At 43.1% G+C, this 10,455-nt stretch overlaps 1 protein-coding gene across 3 annotated transcripts; it reads left to right on the top strand.

Moving 5' to 3' along the window:
* rasal3 (RAS protein activator like 3) lies at positions 1-10,100 on the top strand. Of its 3 annotated transcripts, XM_078108930.1 has the most exons (20): positions 1-44; positions 371-1,445; positions 3,106-3,233; positions 3,397-3,475; positions 4,479-4,546; positions 4,648-4,733; positions 4,970-5,099; positions 5,211-5,309; positions 5,397-6,071; positions 6,162-6,306; positions 6,399-6,543; positions 6,664-6,900; positions 7,004-7,205; positions 7,697-7,788; positions 7,872-7,985; positions 8,181-8,367; positions 8,515-8,625; positions 8,961-9,151; positions 9,320-9,404; positions 9,781-10,100. In XM_078108930.1, the coding sequence occupies exons 2-20, from the start codon at positions 824-826 to the stop codon at positions 9,889-9,891; spliced, it is 3,507 nt and encodes a 1,168-aa protein (XP_077965056.1). In that variant the 5' UTR covers positions 1-44; positions 371-823; the 3' UTR covers positions 9,892-10,100. The 3 variants fall into 3 exon arrangements, with proteins under 3 accessions (XP_077965056.1, XP_040042204.2, XP_040042205.1); XM_040186270.2 differs by having other exon boundaries at positions 15-1,445; XM_040186271.2 differs by lacking the exon at positions 1-44 and having other exon boundaries at positions 774-1,445; positions 3,397-3,919.
* Positions 10,101-10,455: the final 355 nt, after the last annotated feature.

Below are 10,455 nucleotides of genomic sequence, written 5' to 3'. Positions count from 1 at the left end.
AGGAAACGGTTCTCAACAGTCAACAGACCTACACCCACCCACAGGTATCTGACAACAAGTGCACACTGACACCCTTTTACTTCTTTATTGATCAGTAAATGAACTGTGGTATTGGTGTTACTATAAGTACAATTCTGAAAAATCACAGTATTTGTCAATCAATAAGTATCTCGGGAGATTTTCATGCACTACAGAAGAGATAGTAGGGATGAAGACACGTCCTTCTTCATTTAAATGAACACTCACAATGTGACTCACTAAATGACTCAAGAAGAGAGACAAGCAGGGTTCGTTTGTGGTAGAGCTCAACTACGCATATCAAATCCCACTTGAAAAAAAATATCTGCATTACTTTCTTTATTTCTTCAAGATCCTGGATCATGTGCTTATTCAACAAGCCGTCAGACTTCATTTGGACCAATACCTTTGACGAAAGCAGAACAGGAAGGGAGAAAGAAGGGAAGTATTAAGAGAAAACATCGAACCTAGATTAAAAAAATATACATCTCTGTGCCATTTCACGAGGAAGTAAGCGCTCTATGAGTAAGAGGGACTCGGCGCTGCAGCAAACAACCCCACACAGAGCAGCTAGCAGCATATTGTTGCCGGATAACATTTGGCAAGACAGGAAACGAGAGAAGCAGAGAGAGCGAACCAGTGAAGGCACCGACTACTTTGACATCCTTAGCAACGACGTCTCAAAGATAGCAGTGAACCGGAAGCGAAAAAAGGTGGGATCTCCTACTAAGACAATTTAGTTCTAATTTGGATTTATGCGTCCTTGAGAGGAGAAGCGTGAGTCACACATCTTTCACATCTAGAAATGGGCACCGAGGAGAAAGATGTTGAGGCTTCAGCTCAACAACCACCGAAGGAGCAGGGATTACCAGAGAGAGAAAAGGAATTGTCTGGAGAGCCTCCCCAAGGACAAACCTCTGAGACCACCGACCCCCTGCACACGTACAAGTGGCACACCGGCTCCAAGGGGAAACTCAATGACCCGAAAGAAGATGGGGATGAAGGAACAGCTTCCTGCACATCTACTATCGACAAGAGCCAGAAGACCTCTACCAACAAATGGAGCAAGATGCAGAACTGGCGCAAGGCCCTGAGCGAGGACCCTGGAGACAAACATTCATCCGGTGGGAAAGGCGGCGATGGAGTCAAGCCGGATAAAGGTGCCAGAAAGAACCCCTTCAGAAGGGCTCTGTCGGAGCCTCCGGGGTCACTTTTTGCAGCCATGTCCACTTCCTCCAGCTCTGCCGGCTCAGCTCAGGCAGCATCACCGGCAGCCGCTACAGAGGCCCAAGGGGTCTCCTCCACCACCGAACCCTCCCAGAGAGCAGGCGGAGGGGCGCTGCTTAAAAAGTACCTGAGGACGGTGTCCCAAAAGCTAAAAAGGCCCAGGCTGCAGAGCCGGAACAGCACCCCAGCATTACTGCAAGGTAACCCCAGTAACCCTGACTTCACAATGACACATGATGAATAGGGCTGTTGTGCTTTTGAGAGTGCAATTTTTGACAAATCCAGAAATAAAACCCAACCTAATATCAAAGCTGACTAACTCAAAATAAGATAACGGAGCAACAGAACAAACCAGTAGTAACAGAGAATTATCTACAACATAAATATATATTAGAATGTCTACAAAACTAATGGCATGAACTTAAGACTTTTTTGGCAACATTTTCAGATACTGAAACTTATTTCTCCACCACAGAAAGCTAGTCATGTGTCCATTCAAAAAACATAATTCATTATTTTGGAAACTGACGACTGTATAGAACGACTTGCATATGTGGTAACCTCAAGAAAACAAACCAGTATTCTCAACTAAAGATTTATAGACATGCAACAAATTGGAAGTCAAAATCACAAATGTGTGAAGAAAAAGAGTTTTGAATAACCCGCAGCATTAGCAACTGCTGTTTTTTCAAACACAGAAATTAAGAATCAGTTTATGCTAAATATTGGCACATTTTCTCCCCCACTGAAAAAAAGGCTAAAACTAGCAGACCAGCAGAACCCAGAGCTTCTTTATAAGTTCTGGCCCTCAATGTGGCAAAAAACAGAATCCTTCTTTTGAAGGTCATAACTGCAGAAACGTGACAATGAAATATGGCCGTAACAGACGAAAAGCAGCGAGTAATACCGCTACTTTCGACAGAAGAATTTACTAACCACGATCACAGGAAACTTCCGCCCTGCCGAGAAGGAATTCAAAGCTAAACAGGCTAGTCATTAAAATCCTACATGTAATCAGATGTTGAATGAGCTGTACTCTATGTCACTGAGCTGTGTTCATTTTCTTTTACAAAAATAGCATTCAAAAGTGAACAAAATAAATGTAAAGTTACTTTATGGAACTGTCCTTTTGTGGGGGAAGTGTCAGGATTTCCAAAGTCCATTTAGAAAACCTTTTGTTTTACTGCAACAGGGCTCTCGCAATCCTCGCAAAGTTGATCTTTGGGCCTCAGCTAACTGAGACTGCAGAAACGATGTGAATCGTTATGAACACACCGAGCAAAGAGCATCCAACTGTAAAAGATTTGGATTAATAAACAATAAGAAAATATCATTCACTACATTACATACACATATTCATGGATGTATTATTGTTCAAATTGTTTTTTGTCCATCTAACTTTTTAAAGTTAGCGATAAGATTATTGTTTTTGAGCTAAAACATCATGGAACATTGAGTTTATTGAAAAAAACTAAATTGAAACCTAATGTGTCAAACAAATACTTCAAACGCAAAGGATGAGTATGCCAAGGGAGAACAGGGCCCCACAGGATGTCACTAGCTAGTTCTGGTTTGTCATGAAAAGACAGCGATAGCATCAGTAACGCTAGTAAATCCTCAAACGGGAGTGGGACAGTCTTTAGGGAGATGAGTCCCATCGAGCCATTATTACCACAAAAATAAGCAAACAAGGGCCAGCGGCCATGCACTATTGACATTTATTGTTTGACTATATGGTTTGTGCGCCAGAGTGCGAGAAATCAGATGTGATCATATAGTGTCCATTGGCTCAAAGCAATTCAGCAAAAGCTGCATGGTGAAGAACATCAGTGTGTGGGTGCACGTCTGTTTGTGTATCAGATCTGGAGGAGGACCTACCTGCTCAACTCCCAAGACTACATTGGGCCCCGGCTCAGGAGCTGCCCTTGTGGGACATTAGCAACTGCATCCTCGAAGATGGACAAATTCTAATTTCTCCGGATGAAGAGGTACCAACACACACGTACACGCCCCAACTCCCCATAGCTCACCAAAATGTGTTACATCTGCATCAAATGTGAAAAGAGGACGTAAGCACCGCACTTCCAGTTACATAATGAAATATGTCCGCGTGTGTGTGTGTGTGTGTGTGTGTGTGTCCGTCTTTCTCAGCCAATGATGTGGACACGAAACCGAGTCAGCAGCTGCCTGTCCAACCTCAGCATGCAGAACCTTATTGATATCGACACAGGTTAATATGTCAATCACACACAGAAAACATTCAGAAAAAGTATGACCTACACGTTGTATAATTCTGCAGAAATTCACAGAGGAAATGACTGAATGTTTATGTGTGCAAGAGACAAATTACTTCCCCTACGTATTTTGGGGGAAGATAACATCTCGCCTGGGTGTTCCGACAGTCGAGATCTGGTAGGGAGGGTGAGGGCATAGTCAGTGTTTGCTCCTATTCAAGGCGTTCTGTTAATGAAGAAGGTGCACGCAAGTGATGGATGCTGTATTGTTTTCGGCTGGTTGGCTTTTTTCATTTTCATAATGATGAAGACAGAAGGCTGATCTTTGTGGACTGTTAAAAAAGGCCAGCACCACTTGAGATCAAAGTAACAAGACTGTGGAACAACTGCGGACTACATGATGGGATTTAGACACTGGATTGTTTGTGGTGGGGCTTTCGGTAAGGAAAATCCGTCTGAACTTTAGGTTTTAAACTTTTAGTCTCCCATCTTTGATTTTAAAGACATCTTTACCATACAACGGAAGGGTTTAAAAAAATACACTGAAGCGACAAAAAAAGAAGAACTCAAGGCAGAAAGCTTTCAACGGGTTTTAATATTATCCTCTAGCGAAGTCTACCAACTTAGTCAAGTTTACTTTGACAGCCCCAAGGACAGCTGCACACCACATCCTTTATTGACAAATATGAAGGTATTTGCTAATATTATGTCTTCAACTAAGGGTTTGAGGGTTTAGTCTTTTAGTGCTGGTGTTTGTGTTGGAGCAGTGACAGCACAGCATCTCTGGAGGGTTTTGAACCCTATTAAAAATGTGTTGTAGATATATATGCCTGGAAACGATTCACATTCAAATTACTGACCTCAAACCCCAAAAGGAAAGACTTTATAGAAAATATTTCTTCGTTTATAATTGCCTTCCTGTGTTAAACAAACGCACGATGTCCAGAATTGACATAGAAATTACATTATTACAACAGTTAATTTCCTCCCAACACTCAGAATGTAGCCCTGAACATGCGGGGTCACCAGGTGGCGCTCGACCAAAGAATCAAGATGGCGGTGTGAGGGTGAGTAACATACACAACAGAGATAACTGCTTCCCCTGCATTTCCTGTTGACGTAACCCATAATTTCCCTAAAACGCCGCGCTTGCGTTCTTTGTCATTAGGCACTGATCAAGCGGCGTCTCGAGAACAGGGCCAAGAGGAACAGCAACAGCCAAAATAACCCTAAAGGACTAAACAAAGGAAGCAGGTAAAGGTCCCTGTAATATTTTATTCAAGGGAAAAAAACTGACGATGAATGTCAGCAATCAATCCAATCTCTAGAAATCCTTCTTTTAAACCCCGATGGAGTAATTGTTGACATATAATCTATCAAAAATGTATCATCCCATATGTCCCATGGGCTTTAATAATGGGCATTAAAGCTGAAAGTAAATTGTATTACGCTTGATTTGACTTTTGACTAAAACGTTGACTATTTTTAAGGCACTACGGTTCCCGGGAGTCTGTTTCAATTCCAGTCAGTGCATTGGGGAGTCTAGATCTGAGTGCAGACACAAGCACGGTCATCCGGCCGGTCCACAGCTCCATTTTGGGGGAGAAGTACTGCTTTGAGGTAAACTTTTACTGGTGCATTCTGTCTGAGATACAGACTACTCATGAAGCATCATATTGTGAAATATACTTTCCACTTTCTAGTAAGGCTAACAAGGTGGTTTAAATGTAGGTGATAAACTCAGAGAACACCCATTGCTTTGGATGCTCCTCTGCTGCCGAACGTGATCGATGGATTGAAGACCTGAGAAGGGCTGCCCAACCCAACAAGGTAAACCATCGGCCACTTCTTCTAATGCAATGCATTCCCTTTAATCAAAATCTTCCTAAAGCAAGATCGATGCATCTCTGTTCACAGGATAACATCGAGCGCACAGAGAACTCCCTCAATCTGTGGGTAAATGAAGCCAAGGACCTGCCATCCAAACGGAGTTATTACTGCGAGGTACACCTGGACGGCACCCTGTTCGCCCGCACCAGCAGCCAAGCTGTCGGCAAGCCACCCGATCGCTCAAGCCTTGCGGGAGACAGCTCTACTGGGTCTTCAGGAGGTCTGGGAGCCAGTGGAGGTGTGGTAGGAGGGTGTCAGCTATTCTGGGGTGAATTCTTTGAGCTAGACAACCTGCCCTGTGTGTCCCAAATCACACTGCACCTCTTCCGAGAAGAAGACCCCAAGAAAAAGCGCCACTCAAGAGATGAATCCAGCCTGCACCCGCTGGGCAGTGTGGCCATACCTTTAGCGGAGATACAAGGGAGAACCTATCAGGAGAAATGGTATCCAATTACCCCATACAAGGCCTCAGGCACAGTAGGGAGCAAAGAACTGCTGGGTCCACAGGCTTCACTCCGCATCAAGGCCCGTTTTCAGAATTTGAGAGTGTTGCCCATGGAGAAATACAAAGAATTTGCCGAGTATGTGACTGTGGATTATGTGGAAATGTCCAGAAATCTGGAGCCACTTCTGAATGTCAAGGCAAAGGAAGAGCTGGCAGGAGCTCTGGTCCATGTGCTGCAGAGCATTGGCAAAGCCAAGGTGGAGTCTCAAATAGAATTCACATAAGCTGATTGTACCAAAAAATACAACAAAAAGGAATAACAAAACATCTAAATGTGTGTTCTTCAGGAATTCCTCCTCGATCTGGGCAGTGCAGAGGTGGAGCGTCTTGGGGAGAAGGAGGCAATGATCTTCAGAGAGAACACATTGGCCACTAAAGCCATAGATGAGTACATGAAGCTGGTCGGCCAAAAGTACCTCATTGTCACACTAGGTGGGGAAGCTTAATGGTAAAAGGGGCGTCTTATAATTGGCATAGACCGGTGCTCTGTTTAAAACAAACTCTGTGCTGTCTTTTCACCGCAGGGGACTTCATCTCCCGTCTTTACGCCTCGGTGGAGAACTGTGAAGTTGACCCTCGTAAATGCCATGGCTCTGACTTGTCAAACAACCAGAAGCAGCTGATGGAAGCCTGTGAGGAGGTGGTGCAGAAGATTATTGAAACCCACGGGTGAGAGAAGAGAACTCCTCATAAAATATCTAATCTAATATTCAATGTTTACGCTCTTATTTGTGCTGAGGAAAATTGCAATTCACAAGGTTGATGCTTAAAAAATGTTTTCCCCCCCAGACCCTTTCCTGAAGAGTTAAACAAGATCTTCTCTAGCTGGGTGGAGCTGTGTGAAGACCAGGGCAGACCGGAGATTGGCCAGCGTCTCATCTCGGCTTCTCTCTTCCTTCGATTCTTGTGCCCTGCTATCCTCAGCCCTTCCCTCTTTGGCCTGGCGCAGCCATATCCAGAGCCAAACATCTTGCGTACCCTCACCTTAACTGCCAAAGTCATCCAGAATCTGGCCAACTTCACCCTGTGGGTGGCTTCTTATCTGCCAAGATATTAAATTAGAATAAGGAATATACTTATTTCACACTAAATGGCTTAAGTAGATTAATGATAATTTGTTCTAATCAAGGTTTGGAGAGAAGGAGGAGTACATGAGCTTCATGAATGAATTCCTGCAGCAGCACTGGGACGGAATGAGAGGTTTTCTACAAACAGTGTCAAATTCAGACACAGAGATCCCAATGTCTTCCTTCGATGGTTATGTGGATCTGCCTCTACGCTTGGCTATTCTCCATGGCCTTCTGGTGGACATCATCCATCAGAGGGACCAGGTAGGACAGAAAACACCTGAGTCTAGTTTGTTTGGTTGGTTGTTATAAAGGGTTGTGAAACTAATGCATATTTAAAAGTTGTGTTTAAATGAACTTTAAGCTTGTGTATGATAGAACCAGTATTCTGTTTTGCATACTGTGTGGTTTTCAGTTGCAATGAGTCAATGAGTCAATGAGTCAATTTGGTGAATAATACAGTGAAAGTACCATTAGACGCCAAACAGGATATGTCTCCAATTACCTGCTTATCATACTGTTACATCTGATAGTGGTGTCTGTATCCAGATACTTTGTGGATAAAAAGATGGATATTTGTGATTCATTTCAATCTGCCGGCCTAGCTCCAGATGTACTGTGGCATAATTGACAACAACTTGATAGATGATTTCATGTTCAGCTTGCCTTAATAGCATTTCTCCTATCAAGGTACTGGCCGGATGTTCAAAGAGTGTACTAAATGGGACCTAACATGCAGCTCGTTTCTCCCTCAGGACACAATTGAAAAGCTGCACCCTCTGCCTTCAATTCTGAATCAGATTACAGAGTCACTTGGTCCAGAAACACATCGGATCATGATTAGCAGGTATGTTAGGGACAACATTTTCAATGCTTTGTAAAATTGGACATTGGGATGTTGAATGTTACTCAGCTGTCTCTTTCTTGCAGCCACATGGGACCAGCCAAGCCAATGTACATTCCTCCTAAAGACTTGGCTAAGTACAGCCCTCACCAATCATCCCTCCAACAGCTTCCTTTGGACTCCAAATCTCTACGAGATGTGTACGACAGTTGTATACGAAGCCCATTTCTGACTTTCTCTTAAGTTTAACCTATGATTTACACACTCATCCAACCACCTGTCCATTGATTTTATGCTTCTTTCTTTCAGAGCATTTAATCTATTGATTGCTGTCGCATCATTTTATGTAAGGCACTTAAATAAGTAATATATTTATTAATTGATTACATCGATAGGGATGGCCGGACTCGAAGGAGTATGAAAGCGAGGAAACCAGTCACTAGAACTCAGAGTGCTCCACACAGACGTCCAGGTCAAGCAAAACATACCTTGAAGAGGCAGACGAGTTCTGAAACTCTGCCGACAGCTGACAATGAGCAAGAGATGAAGACCAACCAACCACTTATCTCATCACCAAATACTGTGAGTACAAAGAGGAACAGTGGTCCTAGTTTGACAATTAGGGTTACTGAACTCAGCGGATTATGCACCCATGTAAGCAGTGAGATAGTGTGACTTTGTGTGGTTAATTAGAAGGAATCAAGTTGACTATCTCTGCTCTTGTTTCAGATTGGCAGTATCAAACGTTCACCTGCGCCAGTTCCATGGATCAAAGTCAGCCACAAAAGGGAGTCAAGTGAGATGAAGCCTGAGAATGAGCCGTTCAACTTGCTCGATAGGGTATGTCAAACCTAATACCCTCTACAGTGACACAATCCTAGTTGTACAGTGTAAGATCTCAGCATTACATTTTAGAAAATGTACAGCGTCAGGGTCTTGCTAGCCTGGTGGGGCCTTTTTCTGTGTGTAGTTTGCTTGTTTTACCGGCGCCATATTGAGCTCCAAAAGCATGCAGCTTATGTTAATTGCTGACTCTTTAATGCATGTGGGTATGAATGTGAGCGTGAATGGCTGTCATTCCTGCGATTGACCGGCAACTTCTTCAGGGTGTACCCCACCTCTGGCCTAATGTGGCTAATGAAAAGGAATTTAATCTAATGTCATTCACATCCCAGCATGCCCAGGAGCTATCAGAGCTCCGCCTGGGGATAGAGCAGGTAACCGAGCGTGAGCTGGACATGGCAAAGCGCCTGGAGGACTTCATTATCCAAAGCCAGGACCAGAATGTAATGCTGCAGGCTGAGGTGACCGAGATCCGGAATCAACTGGCTGTCCGCGAAGATCAGCTCGCCAGTGCCACCTTCAGGTAAAACAGTACTGCATCGCACAATTCCTAACTTGAATTAGTCTCAAGACTCAAGATTTTTGCCAACACTGCTGAGTTGTAACTGTTATTCCCGCTCAGCAGTAAATGATAAGATAGTTTCATAGCGTTTTGGGGTTCTTGTCTGCATCAACGTATCTTCTGTCACAGACTTGGTGTGATTGAGGAGGAGAGGGAGGAAGATGAGAGGAAGCTAAATGTTGCCATTGCAGCAGCCGAGAGAATGAACATAATGGTAAGCGGAAGGAATGAGCAGATGTTCAGTTTATCTCATAATTCACTTTTTATGTATTCATATTTTCACATGTCAGTCAAACACAGGTCATGCTGAGTTTGATTTGTTAAATCCTGCTGCTTCAAGGTGAAAAGCATGATTTCAACGAATTCCACTACTTTTTTGGTTCAACGCGAGTTATGATTCTTTGAATCCAAATGAAGGGACCAAGTGTGTTTGATGCCCTCTTAAATATTTCACCTCCGGTTGAATAAATAATGCATCTTTTCCATAACATGAAGTATTGTTTGGAGAAAACCCTTCTTCGATTGTATACGGTGGTCAAATTGCATTTGGGATGAATATATGTATATGTCTCTTTTCTATGTGTCCACAGGAGGAGCAGTTTGCAGTCCTGCTGAAGGACCTTCAACAACTCAGAGAGGCCAACAGCGGTGGCCAAAACCACACACCGAGTCCTGAAAAGTCACTCATCAACAGCAACTGAATTCCAACAGTAAAAGGATTTAAAGTTGCAGTATAATACATTTGTGAAAATACACACAAAGTCACAGCACCTGTAAGTCTATTTTATGAACAGATTTAGAACAGATTTGAGGAGAATATTATTTGTCTGCATTTCAGCTTTCACTGTATCCAGGCTGCAGATGTGCAACTTGTAAACGTTTTCTGATGAATAAAGGAAATGCTAAAGTTTTTCTCTCAGATCATTTTGTGTTAATATTCACAAACATCAAAGCTTATATGACAAATGATCAATTACCTTTAAGTAACAAAAAAGAAATAAAAAAGAACATATCACACATACATCTTTTTTTTTTTAATTCACCAATAGATACAGAATACCTTGGCACCGCTTGAATGTGCAATTCAGTCCTGCATTAAATAGGTCAATAAAAACTATGCAAAATTTCTATTTGATTTGACACTGGTCATCCAGATGGTCATCGGTGAACTTCAGACGGGCCTGGACATGCGCTGGTTTGAGCAGGGGGACCGTGTGTGCGCTGCAGGATTTATGACGGATCGATGACGACGTAGTGTGTTACTA

This window comes from Gasterosteus aculeatus, chromosome 9 (assembly GCF_964276395.1).
Source record: "Gasterosteus aculeatus chromosome 9, fGasAcu3.hap1.1, whole genome shotgun sequence".
NCBI classification, from domain to species: domain Eukaryota; kingdom Metazoa; phylum Chordata; class Actinopteri; order Perciformes; family Gasterosteidae; genus Gasterosteus; species Gasterosteus aculeatus.
Note: the sequence above shows the minus strand (reverse complement) of the source record. Positions and strands in the feature narration are given on the sequence as shown.

Coding starts and splice junctions, on each gene's coding strand:
- rasal3 (XM_078108930.1), top strand. CDS start 824: ATGGGCACCGAGGAGAAAGATGTTGAGGCTTCAGCTCAACAACCACCG. Junction 6,901..7,003: donor AATCTGGCCAACTTCACCCT/GTGGGTGGCTTC, acceptor GTTCTAATCAAG/GTTTGGAGAGAAGGAGGAGT. Junction 7,789..7,871: donor CATCGGATCATGATTAGCAG/GTATGTTAGGGA, acceptor TCTTTCTTGCAG/CCACATGGGACCAGCCAAGC.